This window comes from Ranitomeya variabilis, chromosome 4 (assembly GCF_051348905.1).
Source record: "Ranitomeya variabilis isolate aRanVar5 chromosome 4, aRanVar5.hap1, whole genome shotgun sequence".
In the NCBI taxonomy this organism is placed as follows: domain Eukaryota; kingdom Metazoa; phylum Chordata; class Amphibia; order Anura; family Dendrobatidae; genus Ranitomeya; species Ranitomeya variabilis.
The window spans coordinates 544,489,488-544,508,094 of NC_135235.1; the positions used below are offsets into that span (position 1 = coordinate 544,489,488).

The following is an 18,607-nucleotide window of genomic DNA, read 5'->3' on the forward strand; positions in this document are numbered from 1 at the left end:
ACGACGTCAGAGATTGACAGCGGCATTTAACTAGTTAACAGCCAAGGGTGGATCTTGATTCCACCCAGGGCTGTTAGGGGCACACGACAACTGATTAAATCAGCTGTCATGTGCTGGAAAAGATGCGGGCTCAGAGACGGAGCCCATATCAATGAATTACACAACCTATGACGTACCTATACGTCATAGGTTGGAAGAGGTTAAAGGCTTATTCCACAAAAAATCAAGCTATCATCTAAGCGGAGAGTTCTGGTATCCTGAGAACGGGGCTCTGCAGCGTAAGTGTGCATCCTCGTCTCCTACTCCATTTTCTCAAGGACAGCAGCTGAGTACAGAGCTTAGCTTTCTCTGGCACTATCAAAGACAATGAGTAGAGGTCAAGCATGCACACCGCCTCTCCATTCAGGAAAGGGCTGCAGAATCTTGTTCACAGAGTTTCAGAGCCCCGATCTCAGGATTTCAGTATGTTCTACAAAGAACGGTTAAAGGATCTGGGAATATTTAGCTTGCAAAAAAGAAGGCTAAGAGGAGACTTGATAGCTGTCTACAAAAATCTGAAGGGATGTCACAGTGTTGAGGGATCATCCTTATTCTCATTTGCCCATGGAAACATGAGAAGCAATAGAATGAAACTGAAAGGGAAAAGATACAGATTAGATATTACAAAAACATTTTTGACAGTGAGGGTGATCATTGAGTGGAACAGGCTGCCTCGAGAGGTGGTGAGTTCTCCTTCAATGGAAGTTTTCAAACAGAGGCTGGACACGTATCTGTCTGAGATGGTTTAGTGAATCACGTTGGCCCTTGAGTTCCCTTCCAACTCTAACATTCTATGATTTCAATGGGTTCCAGTGGTCTGGCCACAAGCAATTAGCAAGTTTTTCCCTATCCTTTGGGTCTGATATTTTTTTTTACCAATAACGCTTTTAATTTCTTGATTTTGGACATCAAAAGTTGGTATGTAATAACACCCAGATATCTCCCTAGAAGTTGTACTGAACAGAACTTAGATCTTGGTTATCTAGGTGTAATTCAGCAGAAACATTAGGGACTGCTGCAATGCGAACACTAAAATGTGGCCATGTTAATGCCTGCATGATTCATCCTAAGGCCTCATTCACACGTCCTTGATTCTTCATGTACAAAAAAAAATGGAGCGAGTGTCATTAATGTTTTGGATCCGCATTTCACCAGAGCCCCATCGACTATAATGGGTACAAGAAAAACGCATCTGATTGAGATTGTAGAGAGTTTTCTGGTTTAGAAAACATATTCTCAAAGACCATATTAGGAAATATAGTTAAAAGAGGAAGGTTCCTTCTTTTAGTAACTCCATTTGTCAAAAAAGCCATATCATTACAAAAACAGGGTATAGACTTCCATGAGTGCCAAGTAATTCTTTATTTCTCCTGTGTTGGCACTGAGGGGAAATTGAACATATGCTGATGGATTCCTACAAAGATCACAGCTGATCCCTGAAAATCTCAGTGGTGGGATCACCTGTGGTTAGATCATCATCTAGTGAGCCTTCAAAATAAAAAAAAAAACAAAATACATTGCTTACAACATACAGAACCTACAGTGAAGGATTTACACATCCAAGAATTTTTTATTCTATAATATTTACAATATCTTGGGGTTGAACAAACGTAAGGGAAGGACTGGAAGAGTATGATATCTCTGTATATCATATCAACCAATCTATACAATAGCAAGCATTGTGAAATAGATTAAGCTTTCATTTATTTTAACTGCCCCAGGTGCATATGGTCTATATGGGTCCATCAAATCTCTATGGCACACTGCAAAATATACAGGTTCATTATGTGCAATATATACGAGGTGTCATCTCCGTGAGGGAATCAGTTCATCCAGTGTCACCCAAAAGTTTTCCAGTGATTTCTCCAGAGCTTCAAATCTGGACATTCTTGGTCAAAAATACGATAAAACTTTATTTTATGCATAATTGATTTCTGTTTCCAGTGCCAAAGTCGTAAAAAGCAAAGAACGAGTCCAGGTCTCCGTACCCATGATCATGTTCCTCCAGTGTCTACATAATTCCAGTGCTGTAGGATTGTCTTTAGTCCAGTGTTAGGTCATACCTTCCCTTTCATGGCACCAATGACAGACAGTCCAGTGCCTCAGGATAACTTGGTCTTTTTTTTCTATTCCATCATAGTAAAATAATAATATTCCTATATAAAGTCATTCATAAAATAATCTATAGCAGCCCAGCATCCCCCCAACCCGTTTCATAATGTCCCCAATGTCATTGAGAAGCCAATGTCATAGAAGGAGATAGTCCAGCTCCCAATGAGTCTTGGCAGTAGATTGCTTTCAGTAGTATCTTGCCGTTTCTTTCCAGGTGGTGACCCAATGTCTTTGGCTGTTAGGTAGCCTGCCGCACAGCTCTTGTCGTTCTTCTTGGCGAACACACACAGCATAGTGAGTTTGACCCAGGCTGTACTGTCTGACACGATGGAAAAATCCAACCTACAGAATCATGAGAAGCAAGGAAACATGGTGGGAGGAACAACATGGGTGTTAGAATATGTTGAGATGGACATGAAAGGTCATGAGAAAGTTGACAAATCATAGGTAGAAATGAGATGAAGAAAGGAGTAACCAAGTAGCGCAATGTGTTCGTATGCCACAGTCCCATAGACAAAGACATTATGCATAAGAACAGGTTAAAATGGTGGTGAAGATAAATAAAACAGTGTATAGATATGTATAGGTGACATTTGTAGATGGTTAGGAGTGGTTAGGAGTGAAACAGACATAAAAGGTAGACAAATATAAGTTTCTTTGTAAAATTACTCCAAAAAAACCGATAAGAGTGATGATAGACCCATAAACTCTGCAAGAGACATGAGCTTTAAGATTATACGGTAAGTAAGAAGGCACCATGGAACCCATTACATAAAAAGACAAAAAGTGGGAGGAGGTTGGAAAGGTTTGCAATAGCTTGGCTGAAATTGTCTGGTTACCCGTGGGGCAGGGTTGGAGGTCAGTGGTCAGAGGTCGTACTCAGGAATCCTGTGTTAATCTCTCAGTCTCCGATGGTTGCACCTTCATTTCAGCCTTCTGACCTCTGACCTCATACTTGGCACGGGTGTTGGCTCTCCGGAAGAATCCACACTATAAGGCAGGAGATTGATGAGGGGCCGAGCAGGAAAATCATTGGGCAATGTCACAGATTTATTAAAAAACAACAGTGCAAGAGACCAGAAAGCCTTGGTTGTCTTGGGCTGAAAAACTGTTGAAGGTGTCTGTGCATTGGGAGGACATGAGTAAATCACTCATTATATAAGCAAGCAAGGGAAATTAGAACAAGCAGGGGCTAAAAGGTGTAGTTTTCATGGATAGTCTTGACATTTTCAAGTATAATTGAAGCTTATCACCATGCAACCATGGTTGGACTGGCCCAACGGAGCACCAGAGAATACTCCTATTGGCCCATGCGTTGATGCAACATGACTCCAATGGACCAACAGAAAACAACCCCATATGGAGGTGACTTAGGAGTCAAGCATTTGCCATTCTAGTCTGTTTCTTATAGGTTATTCTACTAGTGGGTCCAATAAACCCTAGCCCAACATTGCTTGCAAATGTCTATGATTGCTATGTAACACGTTTAGAAGATCCAGCCCATTATTTTATCTAATCTGAAAAATCTTTCACCTGGTAAACATTAATCAGCAATGGTTACTTTCTAAAGTACCATCAGTCGATTATGTCACACAGCATGAGAACAGGTTAAGGCTCCTCTTACATGAGCAGATAAACTAACCAGATATTAGATTGTGAGCCCCACTGAGGACAGTGATGATAACATCTGTAAAGCGCTGTGGAATATGATAGCGCTATATAAGCAAAGCATAATAATAAATAAATAACCAGGAATGAGTGCTGATTGATGAATTAGCACGTTAATGTATGGTCGTTACTTCCAATATACATCATCTACTATTTATTCTGATGATCATTGTTCAAATAAAGTCATAATAGGTAGTCACTGTCTAATCTTCCCAACTGGACACCATTTCCTACAGGTCATGTTTTAACTTTAACAATAAGAAAGTTATCCTCAAACAAATGCAGAGCAAAAGCTAAGGTTCTGGTTGAGCTTGGTACTATGGCCTAGGCAAAGTGGCTTGATAGCACCCTCTGGTCCTGGTCGCTTCCCTGAGCATACCTTGGAGATCCTGTTTGTTGGGATTTCATCTCTTACCTTCCACAGGATGATAATGATAACTCCTAGAAGCAAAATTCCAGACACCACTGAAACAATGATCACCCAGAGCGGGAGTTCAGCCGGAGGTGGTTCTACAAGTTCAGAGTCTATGGTAACTGAAAACTGAATTCACAACATAACAAGGGGGAGTAGAAAGAAAGTATGGTTAATCCATAAAGAAATTTCAGATTTATAATCAGAAGATCTAACACTAGATAGTGACACCTACTGAGACATGTTGGCTCCGCATTTTTATAGAGTCAATATCGCTTTTCAGATAAAGTTCTGCCGCTCCTTCCACCCAAACTCTGTCAGAGTATCTATAATCCTGAGGAACAAAGATAGAGAGGGAGTTCAGGCACACAAAGAAAGGGTGACGTTTTAGATATGAACCCAAAAGGAATATGAGAGATCTGGATTCATAATATGGATTTTCAATGTGGTGGGAGGGGTGTGGGTGGCTACCCTGCCTATGGAATATTCAAATCCGTGCAAACAACCAGCTGATTATGTAGGATGTTGATGAAGATTCTTTTATTGAGGTATCAACAGTACAACACATTTTGAGGGCCATTCCTGGGCCTCTATCTCAAGTAACACAAATAACACCTACGATTTTGTGTTATTGAGAAACAGGCACTGGAGTCTCAAAACGTGTTGTATTTGTTGATACCTCAATAAAAGAATCTTCATCAACATCCTACATCATCAGCTGGTTGTCTACACAGTTTCCAATGTCCCATTGGAAGGGTAGCCATTAGTGATGAACAAACGTGTTCGGATAACGTTCATCCGAGCATGCTCGTGTGTTAACCGAGTGTCTGAGAGAGAGAGAGAGAGAGAGAGAGAGAGAGAGAGAGAGAGAGAGAGAGAGAGAGAGAGAGAGAGAAAAAAAAAATCCCCATTGACGTGCATAGGGTTTCGTGTTCCGGCCGATCCTCGACTTTGCGCAGTAATCGGCCAATTTCGCCCGACTCGACTTTTCCAACAGTCGGGTTTCACGAAACATGACTCAACCCTAAAAAAGTCAAGGTCGCTCAACCCTAGTTAGCACATGAGCATGCTCGGATAACTCGTTATCCAGCAAGTTTGCTCATCACTAGTAGCTACCCACCCCTCCCTCCACATTGAAGCTTCCTACAACTCACAATAATGTCAGGACACAAGCAATGATCTTATTCAGCTATCTGGCTTGATTGGAGTTGTACCTACAACACAATCTCCAAACATGAGCTTATTTATCAGATTTTTGTGGCTGTTTTTTTCTTTACATACTCACCCTATGAGTGCATTGATTCTAATATGGAACCCATAAGGCATTTGGGCTCACACAGTTCTTTTGTGTGTCCACCAGAACATGGTTCCTCTTGGAGGCATTATATGACAGCACATGCCTATGATGTTCACTCATGTAGGTGTCCCACCATAAGAGTCCATGCACACATCATTACCCTACAAAATTAGGCATTTAGTAGACAATGTTTCTCACCTCTAAGAATGTGCTGTTCCAGACTCTTGCAAGCACAGTGATCTCTGCAAATTTCTCCATGTCATTTAAAGGGCATTCAAAACGCACACAGTTGGCGCCTCCACCCCCACACCTCTGTAATCGCAAAGCAAAGGATTAGTATACAGGCTGTACAGTAAAGGTACCGTCACATTTAGCGACGCTGCAGCGATCTAGACAACGATCCCGATCGCTGCAGCGTCGCTGTGTGGTCGCTGGAGAGCTGTCACACAGACAGCTCTCCAGCGACCAACTATGCGAAGTCCCCTGGTAACCAGGGTAAACATCGGGTTACTAAGCGCAGGGCCGCGCTTAGTAACCCGATGTTTACCCTGGTTACCAGCGTAAACGTAAAAAAAAAAAAAAACACTACATACTTACATTCTGGTTTCTGTCCCCCGGCGCTGTTTTTTTTTACGTTTACGCTGGTAACCAGGGTAAACATCGGGTTACTAAGTGCGGCCCTGCGCTTAGTAACCCGATGTTTACCCTGGTTACCAGTGAAGACATCGCTGAATCGGCATCACACACGCCGATTCAGCGATGTCTACGGGAGATCCAGCGACAAAATAAAGTTCTGGCCTTTCTGCTCCGACCAACGATGGCACAGCAGGATCCTGATCGCTGCTGCCTGTCAAACTCAACGATATCGCTAGCCAGGATGCTGCAACGTCACAGATCGCTAGCGATATCGTTCAGTGTGAAGGTACCTTAACACTGCAAACAAATAGGTATTTCTTTTCCTGAAAAGCCAAGGAAAATATAAGAGACAACAACAAGTATGGGGTATTGAGGTTCGGATTAAAAATATATCCTCATGTTCAAAGTTGTCTAAATATAATCTAGTTTACATCCAATGTCTGGTGACTTCTTAAAGTGGTTGCCCCATGATTAAATCTTTTTAATCTGTTTGATCAAGAAAAACAGAACAAGTTTTCAAATGGAGAAATTAAAAAAAAAAAATCTCTATTCAAACATAACTATAACAATCTTGTTTTAACTCCCTGGTGGTCTTCTGCACTTTTATACATTATCCCACTTGAAAAGTTTGGGTCTGATTCATCAAAGCTTTTCTGCCAGTATTCTGGAAAAAGCTTTAAAACGTCACATAACTTTAGTGCTAAAATGGGTTTTTTTCTTGGCGGACTCACACCTTTTTTGCCCAGCTCTGACAAAGAGGGCACAGCTGGGGAGGGACAGCGAAATGGCGATCACCGTTTGTCAAATTTATGACAATTGGCGACGTTTGCTACGCCACAAATCTTACTTCAGCAGAGACTGGAGAAGGATTTGTGGCAAGGTGCACAAAGAGGTGAACGACACTTGACCAAAGCTTCTGATACAAGAAGTGGCATATGTGTCTTTATGAATCAAGAGCATCTGACTCCAGCACATTTCCTTATCAAGACATGACCAAAGTCGGTCTTGTTGAATACGGCCCTTAATGTTATGTGTCATCAGAATCCATTTTTTATTTGGGGGACAGCGCTTTTAATGCATGAAGGATAAACAAGAAGGTGGGACAATAACCATCTCATGATTTCAGTAACCCCCCTAACCCACGATGACACACACTGAAGTATCTAAAAATTTTATGGAAGTTTTGCTGACAATTACTGGTGATTCTCACCAGAACAGTGTTCGGCCTTTTAACAGCTGGTAAGACTTGTACATCTGGCAACTCAAACTTTACAGCCTCTCTCCTCCATCTTCTGCTCTCAGACAACTGAAGAAAAGAAAGAGAAAAGTTGTTAAGATGGTGTGTATCTAATAGCTTGGTAAGTGAAAATGCCAAGTAAATATTGCAGTAGGTATCTTATTTTTGTCATAGTCTTAAAATGGGCAAAAAACACACTAACAACATATAAAAGCAAAGGGTGATCCCGATTCAGACCCCTATGACAATGTGAATGATCCCTACAAAAAAAACATCTTTTCTTTAGAGGACCCAGCATGTTCCTAAGGCTAAGTTCACATTGCGTTATTGGGTGATCGCTAACGGACAGCGTTGCACGGCGAAAATGTTGCAATTAACGCCGTGCAACGGGTCCGTTAGCGCACCCATTGACAGCAATGTTGTTCCTGCCTGAAGCGCATCACTAGCGCGTGCCTTTTTCGGCTCGCGCTAGCGATGTGCCGTTCTTTTGCGGTGCACCTCGGACGCTGCTTGCAGCGTCCGCGTCGCGCCCGAGGTCCGTTCCCCGCTCTCGCAGATCGGGGATCTGCGAGAGCGGGGACGTTAGCTCGACCCCTAAACGCGGCCCCTACAAATACATTGCGTTAGCGCAATCCACTAGCGCTAAACGGAAGCCCTAACGCAATGTGAACCTAGCCTAAGGTTGGAGTCACAGGTTGCGAGTGTGAGGTGAGAAATTTGTGCGAGTCTCTTGCATAGAAATACATGCAGCCACACACTCTAGTCCTGAGTGCCAGAGTCAGTGCCAGGTATTGATGAGAGAGACTCGCGTGAATTTCTCGCATCACACTCACAAGTGTGACCCCGGCCTAACTGAAATGAACAGCTCACTGACTTTATTGGGAGGTGTGATTCTTAATTTCTCCTGTAGAGATATCTGAATAATAATTAAATACTTAAATATCCCCATTCATGATTTGCAGTTGTTTTCCAAGTCACTTTCCTTTTTTGTCTTGTAGTTATTATTTACTTTTTTTGCGCCACGTTCTTCAAAATGGCACAATCAATTTATAAATTTGGTATAAAATGTAAAAAAAAATTCTGTCTTGAGCTGTTTTTTTTTTTACTTTTCAGAGCAAAAAGGTGCAAAAATTGAGCCATTATACTGATGTACCCCAAAATACAGCTGGGTGGAGGCAGTAGGAGTGAAGTTGCAGCAAATTTTGCACCTCAATGAAATAAATCCCAATTAATGAATCAAGCAAAAACATCTGAAATCGCTAAACTCTGCCCACAAGTCGGAAAAACAAGCAAACAGGCGAGCACTATTTATATACAGTACAGACCGAAAGTTTGGACACACCTTCTCATTTAAAGATTTTTCTGTATTTTCATGACTTTTAAAATTGTAAATTCACACTGAAGGCATCAAAACTATGAATTACAGTGGGGCAAAAAAGTATTTAGTCAGTCAGCAATAGTGCAAGTTCCACCACTTAAAAAGATGAGAGGCGTCTGTAATTTACATCATAGGTAGACCTCAACTATGGGAGACAAACTGAGAAAAAAAAATCCAGAAAATCACATTGTCTGTTTTTTTATCATTTTATTTGCATATTATGGTGGAAAATAAGTATTTGGTCAGAAACAAAATTTCATCTCAATACTTTGTAATCTATCCTTTGTTGGCAATGACAGAGGTCAAACGTTTTCTGTAAGTCTTCACAAGGTTGCCACACACTGTTGTTGGTATGTTGGCCCATTCCTCCATGCAGATCTCCTCTAGAGCAGTGATGTTTTTGGCTTTTCGCTTGGCAACACGGACTTTCAACTCCCTCCAAAGGTTTTCTATAGGGTTGAGATCTGGAGACTGGCTAGGCCACTCCAGGACCTTGAAATGCTTCTTACGAAGCCACTCCTTCGTTGCCCTGGCGGTGTGCTTTGGATCATTGTCATGTTGAAAGACCCAGCCACGTTTCATCTTCAATGCCCTTGCTGATGGAAGGAGGTTTGCACTCAAAATCTCACGATACATGGCCCCATTCATTCTTTCATGTACCCGGATCAGTCGTCCTGGCCCCTTTGCAGAGAAACAGCCCCAAAGCATGATGTTTCCACCACCATGCTTTACAGTAGGTATGGTGTTTGATGGATGCAACTCAGTATTCTTTTTCCTCCAAACACGACAAGTTGTGTTTCTACCAAACAGTTCCAGTTTGGTTTCATCAGACCATAGGACATTCTCCCAAAACTCCTCTGGATCATCCAAATGCTCTCTAGCAAACTTCAGACGGGCCCGGACATGTACTGGCTTAAGCAGTGGGACACGTCTGGCACTGCAGGATCTGAGTCCATGGTGGCGTAGTGTGTTACTTATGGTAGGCCTTGTTACATTGGTCCCAGCTCTCTGCAGTTCATTCACTAGGTCCCCCCGCGTGGTTCTGGGATTTTTGCTCACCGTTCTTGTGATCATTCTGACCCCACGGGGTGGGATTTTGCGTGGAGCCCCAGATCGAGGGAGATTATCAGTGGTCTTGTATGTCTTCCATTTTCTAATTATTGCTCCCACTGTTGATTTCTTCACTCCAAGCTGGTTGGCTATTGCAGATTCAGTCTTCCCAGCCTGGTGCAGGGCTACAATTTTGTTTCTGGTGTCCTTTGACAGCTCTTTGGTCTTCACCATAGTGGAGTTTGGAGTCAGACTGTTTGAGGGTGTGCACAGGTGTCTTTTTATACTGATAACAAGTTTAAACAGGTGCCATTACTACAGGTAATGAGGGGAGGAAAGAGGAGACTCTTAAAGAAGAAGTTACAGGTCTGTGAGAGCCAGAAATCTTGATTGTTTGTTTCTGACCAAATACTTATTTTCCACCATAATATGCAAATAAAATGTTAAAAAAACAGACAATGTGATTTTCTGGATTTTTTTTTCTCAGTTTGTCTAACATAGTTGAGGTCTACCTATGATGTAAATTACAGACACCTCTCATCTTTTTAAGTGGTGGAACTTGCACTATTGCTGACTGACTAAATACTTTTTTGCCCCACTGTATATATAGAATAGACTTCAAAAAAGGCACAAAAAGAATAATGGATTGGGTGCAAACAAAAAAGATGCGAAAAAACAAAACTAGACAAAATACAGGTACAAAAGTAATAATGCATGGGGGCCTTAGGCCATGTTCACACATTACGTATTTGATCAGTATTTGTAAGCAAATTATATTTTATTATCAGGGAATGTTTAGCTTGCAAAAAAGAATGCTAAGAGGAGACTTAATAGCTGTCTACAAATATCTGAATTGATGTCATAGTGTAGAGGGATTATCCTTATTCTCATTTGCACATGGAAGCACCAGAATCAATGGAATGAAACTGGGAGAAAATCTAGATTAAATATTAGAAAAAAAATTTTGACAGTGAGGGTAATCAATGAGTGGAACAGGCTGCCACGAGAGGTGGTGAGTTCTTCGTCAATGGAAGTCTTCAAAAAGAGGCTGGACAGACATCTGTCTGAGGTGGTTTAGTGAATCGGCTATTGATCGGGGGGTTGGACATGATAACCCTGGAAAACTCTTCCAACTCCAATATTCTATGATTCTATGATCTAGTATAGATTGCTCATTGTGGGTTGTTTGCTCTGGTCTCATGTAAAAATGCATTCAAATGACCGCCGATCAGTCATGATGTTGTGCTGCTGGTCAGTTTTAACAGACCTTTAGGCTCACCACAGATCAGAGCTGATCACTACAGGATCATATTATGTGATAAGCTTATTGTTGGGGGACCCTCCTAACAAACAGCGACTTTAATGATCTTTCTCACATCTTGAACTGATCACTGCTGTTCTCAGCCCCAGGATTGTCCCGATGTGCTGATGTCTTGCCCCAGGGTTAGGGTATGCTTGACACTAGCATATATTCTATCATGCTAGGAAATGCAGCAGATTATGTTAATGATACTTGGCTCAAACTCTGTCAGAGCTTGAGCCGAGTGTCATCTCACTGTGATCTGATTCTTTCGCATGAGAGAATTATATCACAGTTGCGGAGAAGATGGAGAACTTAATTTCTCCATCTTTTCTATTGTCTCTGTGAGCGTACTGGACTAAGATGACATCTGAGTTGCAGTCCGATGTTTAACTTACACCCATACACTTGTATATATGAATATCGGAGTCACTCACAGCATGCTGCGATTGTTTCCTCATGCCGAATCAGTGTGAGAAACTAATTGCAGATCTGCACCATCCCATAGTAAAACATCGGATAGCATTCGGCCGTGTTATACGGCAGTGTGAACGAACCCTAACTAAATAACATAGCCACAACTTACCCTTACTACATCAGTGAAAATATCTGCCATTCCCAATCTCATAGGTCAAATCTGGAGACCACAACCTGGATGTGGCTGGCTAAGCCCAATTGTCAGTTTAGATTTTGTGAGACCATGTCTCCTATACACTGGCTATGGCTGCTATGCTGGCCGTGTGGAAAAAACTTCTACATCCAACGATGCTAATAATACGTTTGTAGAATAACGCATGAGATGTTTACAAACAATATTCCCAAATGATCCAGAATATAGGCTTACTGTGAGATTTAAAGGGTCAATTATGCCTCCTGCCGGCTGGCACTGCATCACGCTCTTGGTCTTCACCCTCACTTCTGTGAGATATAAAAGCCACTTCCCATTGGCCACCTCATATGGCCATTCCACAGCTAAGATCAGGGATACCAGACTATTGAGGGGTTCACCTTCATTTTCAACCTACAATGAAAAGCTGACATGTGTTAGGTCCATGTCCCCCATTACTGACCTCTTTTGTCTGATCTCCTAGCCACCATGCAACCATATCTCACCGTAAATACGAACGACACAGGGCTTCCCACATCATGTGCAGTCTTCATGGCTGATTCTCCCATCACGTTACCACTGAAATAGGTCTGTAGGTTCTGAGGTGTACTGTGTATCCCATCATAAAGGAGAAGGAAAGAGGATTAATTTTTTACATCCCACTCTGGACTCAAAATATAGAACTGCATTCCCTACAGCAGGCGCAGCCGGAAATGAGTGGTGGTATGGAGCTCCACCCGGTGATACCAGCTCATCATCAGGGGTTAGTGAATCTGTACCAATTGGATCAGCTTCTACTTAGAACGGTTGTCCAGGACTAATCTATTCATGATATATCTGTGGAATAGGTTATCGTCACTATGAGACGGGTGCAGTCCGACACCCCCAGAGATCTGCTGAAAACTGTTGTGGCAGTGGCTGTATGTAAGCAAATAAATAGGAAATAAACTATACTACTTGGCAGCGCCCCCTAAATAATGGACGGTGCCATGATATCCTGCTGCATACAGTGGGTACGGAATGTATTCAGACCCCTTTAAGGGACGGTGCCATGATATCCTGCTGCATACAGTGGGTACGGAATGTATTCAGACCCCTTTAAACTTTTCACTCTCTGTTTCATTGCAGCCATTTGGTATATTCAAAAAAGTTCCTTTTAATGAACACTTGGCACCCAATCTTGACTGAAAAAAAGCAGAAATGTAGAAATGTTTGCAAAATTATAAAAAAAAACAAAAAAAACCTGAAATATCACATGGTCATAAGTATTCAGACCCTTTGCTCAGAGAAGTATTCAGACCCTTTGCTCAGACTCTCATATTTAAGTCACATGCTGTACATTTCCTTGTGATCCTCCTTGAGATGGTTCTACTCCTTCATTAGAGTCCAGCTGTTTTTAATTAAACTGACAGGACTTGATTTGGAAACGCACATACCTTTCTATATAAGACCTCACAGCTCACAGTGCATGTCAGACCAAATGAGAATCATGAGGTCAAAGGAACTGGCCAAGGAGCTCAGAGACAGAATTGTGGCAAGGCATAGATCTGGCCAAGGTTACATATGAATTTCTACAGTACTCAAGGTTCCTAAGAGCACAGTGGCCTCCATAATCCTTAAATGGAAGAAGTTTGGGACCACCAGAAATTTTCCTAGACCTGGCCGTCCAGCCAAACTGAGCAATCGTGGGAAAAGAGCCTTGGTGAGAGAGGTAAAGAAGAACCCCAAGATCACTGTGGCTGAGCTCCAGAGATGCAGTAGGGAGATGGCAGAAAGTTCCACAAAGTGAACTATCACTGCAGCCCTCCACCAGTTGGGCCTTTATGGCAGAGTGGCCAGACTGAAGCCTCTCCTCAGTGCAAGACATATAAAAGCCTGCATAGAGTTTGCTAAAAAACACATGAAGGACTCCCAGACTATGAGAAATAAGATTCTCTGGTCTGATGAGACGAAGATAGACCTTATTGGTGATAATTCTAAGCAGTATGTGTGGAGAAAAAAAGGCACTGCTCATCACCTGCCCAATACAATCCCAACAGTGAAACATGGTGGTGACAGCATCATGCTATGGGGGTGTTTTTCAGCTGCAGGGAAATGACGAATGGTTGCAATTGAAGGAAACATGAATGTGGCCAACTACAGAGATATCCTGGATGAAAACCTTTTCCAGAGTGCTCTGGACCTCAGACTTGGCCGAAGGTTCATCTTCCAACAAGACAATGACCCTAAGCACACAGCTAAAATAACAAAGGAGTGGCTTCAGAACAACTCTGTGACAATTCTTGACTGGTCCAGCAAGAGCCCTGACCTAAACCCAATTGAGCATCTCTGGAGAGACCTGAAAATGGCTGTCCACCAACATTCACCATCCAACCTGACGGAACTGGAGAGGATCTGCATGGAAGAATGGCAGAGAATCCCCAAATCCAGGTGTGAAAAACTTGTTGCATCATTCCCAAGGAGAATCATGGCTGTACTAGCTCAAAATGGTGCTTCTACTCAATATTGAGCAAAGGGTCTGAATACTTATGCCCATGTGATATTTCAGTTTTTCTTTTGTCATAAATTTGCAAAAATTACTGCATTTCTGTTTATTTCAGTCAAGATGGGGTTGTGATGGTGTGATATGCTATGTGGGTATCATTTTTGTGTATATTTATATTTTACTTACCGTATTTTCATGGTGTTCTCTTGTAGGATGAGTTGTTATTTGCCATCTGATATTCTCCCCACAGTTCTGTATTGTTATCTCTCCACAGGGTCAGTGAATAATGTTGTTTTCTAATATGCTAATAACATGTTGACCTAGCTTGTTGAAACAATGAGCCCCTGTGACCCACCCCCCTAACCTGTGAATGAGGAGAGGGACTGGAAAATATCAGGGAGGTGAGACAGAGATCAGATCCTGTGTGGAACCATGATGTGAAGACAGCATATCAGAGAGAGAGAGAAGGAAGGGAATATGGACTGTTATCCTCTGTGCTGGATTGTTGGACTTTTATCCTGTTACTGAACTGCATTCGTGTTCTGGAATATTTTATCCTTTGTGTGGTGAATCGTATATGGACCTTTCGTACTTTTGCCTAAATAAAGGTCTTGGGATTGTTCACTATTCTCTTGCTCTGTTGATTGTGTGATACCAGAGAAGGAACCTGTGACAGGGGTGCAGAGTGTACATTAATGTGAAAGAAAGAACTTTTTTGAATTTACCAACTGGCTGCAATGAAACAAAGAGTGAGACATTTAAAGGGGTCTGAGTACTTTCCTTACCCACTGTATATTGCATAAATACACTATTCAACTATAAAAAAAAAGGGGACAATTCTGTCTCTAAATGTGTATTATTTGTCTCCACCTATTACCCGGCAAGTGGACAGATTGGACACATATTGAGGAAACATTGGAAATTACTTCATGAGGGCTTACGGCAGGTATCTGAATTTGCCTCTCAGCGTATGCTATGTGAAGTCGGATGTTGAATTTTCCCTGTCTGGGTTGTGCATGTTGTGGGAATATGTAAAGAGGTGATTATTTTCAGCATACTTGGAAGAAGTTCTCAATAACGGAGAGATACACCTGCACTTCAAGCTTTGTTATCTATGTGCTTGTGTGCCCCTGTGGGTTGATGTATGTAGCATGTACGTAACCATCAGCAAACATAAGAGCACCATTAGGACTAAATTACTTGATTTACCGGTACCTAGACACTTTTGTGAGTGTAGACATTTGGTTAACCAACTTAGGTTTAGTGTTATACATAGTGTTCCTTTACAGCGGAGGGGAGGTGACAAATTAAAGATTTTGAAGAGGAAGGAAATGAGATAGATCTCTACGCTGGGCACGTTGTAACCCAGGGGACTCAATATTGATTATAATTTACAAATTTGTGTGACTTGACTCCCTGCTGTTAGTGGCATCTGATTGGTGGATTGTTTTAATGTTTAATTTTTAGTTTTGTTTTTACTTCTGATTTTTTTCAGGTATAGGAAATTGGCACCGGGGAGCGACCTGAGAATATGGGGATCTAGAATCTGGAAGATCGCTGATAATTTATACATGCTTTTTTGTATGGTTGTTGGATTATTCCCCATACTCTCTGTTCCCTGCCTCGATGTCATGCGATATATGTTTTGTATTTATGGTTTTTTCCTTGTTCTAATTAGGTGCCAGGAATTAATGAAACGATTGATTTGTATAGCGAGGGATTAGAATCTCAACATGTGGTAATATGAATAACGACACTACAGCTCTTAAGTTACTCATTCGGCTAGTTTGGATACTAAACAGTGAATTTTTCTCCACTCTGAGTGTATTACTGTTGCCATGGATATTCCTAGACACCATCGCTCCTCTGCACTCAGCTGTCAGCCTTGTGAGCGCGTGCACCTTGTCGAGGACCTGTGGATGTGGTCATGTGACTTGGTCACGTGATCATACTCCCGCGTCACTGATCTGGTGCGCTGATGCAAGCTGCTGGTGGTGAAGCAGCTAATGATGGCGTGTTTCGGGTTCACTGTGGTAGTGTGAGTACATGAGATTAGTTAATGAAGCTGATTTATGGAGCCCCAATGTTTATATATGCACCTATTGGACAGGGGCTTCTGTGTATGCGTCCGTCATGGGTCAGAAGATTGGATTAGAGTGCAGTCGCTATAACAACCGTGATGCCATAACATGATTGGTGTTGTGATTTTGCTTTTTGCTCCCTCTAGTGCTCATTAGTGATTTGACTCTGGAGCGTCTGTCTTTTCCTATATCCTCACCTGGGCCGTTAGTTCAGGGGCGTTGCTATATAAGCTCCCTGGACCTTCAGTTCAATGCCTGGCATCGTTGAAATCAGAGCTAATCTGTTGTGCTCTTGTCCTCTGATCCTGGTTCCTGTTTTTCAAGCTAAGTCTGCTTCTTTGCTTTTTGCTTTTGTTTTGTTTGGTATTTTTGTCCAGCTTGTTCCTATCTGTATCCTGACCTTTGCTGGAAGCTCTAGGGGGCTGGTGTTCTCCCCCCGGACCGTTAGACGGTTCGGGGGTTCTTGAATCTCCAGCGTGGATTTTTATAGGGTTTTTGTTGACCAGATAAGTTATCTTGCTATATTCTGCTATTAGTAAGCTGGCCTCTCTTTGCTGAACCTGGTTCATTTCTGTGTTTGTCATTTCCTCTTACCTCACCGTTATTATTTGTGGGGGGCTTGTATCTTGCTTTGGGGTCCCTTTCTCTGGAGGCAAGAGAGGTCTTTGTTTTCTTCTCCTAGGGGTAGTTAGATTCTCCGGCTGGCGCGAGTCATCTAGCGATCACCGTAGGCATGATCCCCGGCTACTTCTAGTGTTGGCGTTAGGAGTAGCTATTTGGTCAACCCAGTTACCACAGCCCTATGAGCTGGATTTTTGTATCTTGCAGACTTACACGTTCCTCTGAGACCCTGTCCACTGGGGTCATAACAGTATGCCAGGCCAGTATTAAATGTTTAATGCATTGCAGAAGTGGGATTATAAGAAAGAAAATTTTGAGTTTTTTTTTTCCCTCTCTCATTTTTTTTTTTCTTTTCCCCTTTACCTCAGAGTGGCTTAAGCTTGCTGCAGACATGAATGTCCAGACCTTGATTACAAGTGTGGACCAGCTTGCCGCTCGTGTGCAGGGTATACAAGATTATGTTACCAGAAATCCTAGGTCTGAACCCAAGATTCCGATTCCTGAACTGTTTTCAGGAGACCGATTTAAGTTTAGGAATTTCAGGAATAATTGTAAATTGTTTTTGTCCCTGAAACCTTGTTCGTCTGGAGACTCTGCTCAACAAGTAAAAATTGTTATTTCATTCTTACGGGGTGACCCTCAGGATTGGGCTTTTTCGTTGGCGCCAGGAGATCCGGCATTGGCTGATATTGATGCGTTTTTTCTGGCGCTCGGTTTACTTTATGAGGAACCCAATCTTGAGATTCAGGCAGAGAAAGCCTTGCTGGCTATGTCTCAGGGCCAGGACGAGGCTGAGGTGTATTGCCAAAAATTTCGGAAATGGTCCGTGCTGACACATTGGAACGAGTGTGCACTGGCCGCTAATTTTAGAAATGGCCTTTCTGAGGCCATTAAGAATGTTATGGTGGGTTTTCCCATTCCCACAGGTCTGAATGATACCATGTCCCTGGCTATTCAAATTGACCGGCGGTTGCGGGAGCGCAAAACCGCAAATTCCCTCATGTTGTTGTCTGAACAGACACCTGATGTGATGCAATGTGATAGAAAAACCGCAAATTCCCTCATGGTGTTGTCTGAACGGACACCTGATTTGATGCAATGTGATAGAATCCTGACTAGAAATGAGAGGAAAATTCATAGACGCCGGAATGGCTTGTGCTACTACTGTGGTGATTCTACACATGTTATCTCAGCATGCTCTAAACGTATATCTAAGGTTGTTAGTCCTGTCACCGTTGGTAATTTGCATCCTAAGTTTATTCTGTCTGTAACTTTGATTTGCTCACTGTCATCTTATCCTGTCATGGCGTTTGTAGATTCAGGTGCTGCCCTGAGTCTTATGGATCTCTCATTTGCTAAGCGCTGTGGTTTTATTCTTGAACCATTAGAAAATCCTATCCCTCTTAGGGGTATTGATGCTACGCCATTGGCAGAAAATAAGCCGCAGTATTGGACACAGGTTACCATGTGCATGACTCCTGAACACCGCGAGGTGATACGTTTTCTCGTTCTACATAAAATGCATGATTTGGTTGTTTTGGGGCTGCCATGGTTACAGACCCATAATCCAGTCCTTGACTGGAAGGCTATGTCAGTGTCTAGTTGGGGCTGTCGTGGTATTCATGAGGATTCCCTGCCTGTGTCTATTGCTTCTTCTACGCCTTCGGAAGTTCCGGAGTACTTG

At 42.3% G+C, this 18,607-nt stretch overlaps 1 protein-coding gene across 2 annotated transcripts in view; it reads right to left on the bottom strand.

The window, feature by feature from the left end:
• Nucleotides 1–1,589: 1,589 nt before the first annotated feature.
• The window catches only part of ITGA3 (integrin subunit alpha 3), a 117,625-nt gene continuing 100,607 nt past the window's right edge, over nucleotides 1,590–18,607 (bottom strand). The window contains exons 19-26 of one of the 2 annotated variants that reach the window (XM_077252558.1): nucleotides 12,243–12,345; nucleotides 11,974–12,150; nucleotides 7,375–7,470; nucleotides 5,727–5,840; nucleotides 4,467–4,565; nucleotides 4,235–4,360; nucleotides 2,991–3,141; nucleotides 1,590–2,493 (exon numbers count right to left, since the gene is read on the bottom strand). In XM_077252558.1, coding sequence (XP_077108673.1) covers nucleotides 3,031–3,141; nucleotides 4,235–4,360; nucleotides 4,467–4,565; nucleotides 5,727–5,840; nucleotides 7,375–7,470; nucleotides 11,974–12,150; nucleotides 12,243–12,345 — 826 coding nt within the window. In that variant the 3' untranslated portion in view covers nucleotides 1,590–2,493; nucleotides 2,991–3,030. The remainder of the gene's footprint in view (nucleotides 2,494–2,990; nucleotides 3,142–4,234; nucleotides 4,361–4,466; nucleotides 4,566–5,726; nucleotides 5,841–7,374; nucleotides 7,471–11,973; nucleotides 12,151–12,242; nucleotides 12,346–18,607) is intronic. The other variant, XM_077252559.1, reaches the window with a different exon arrangement.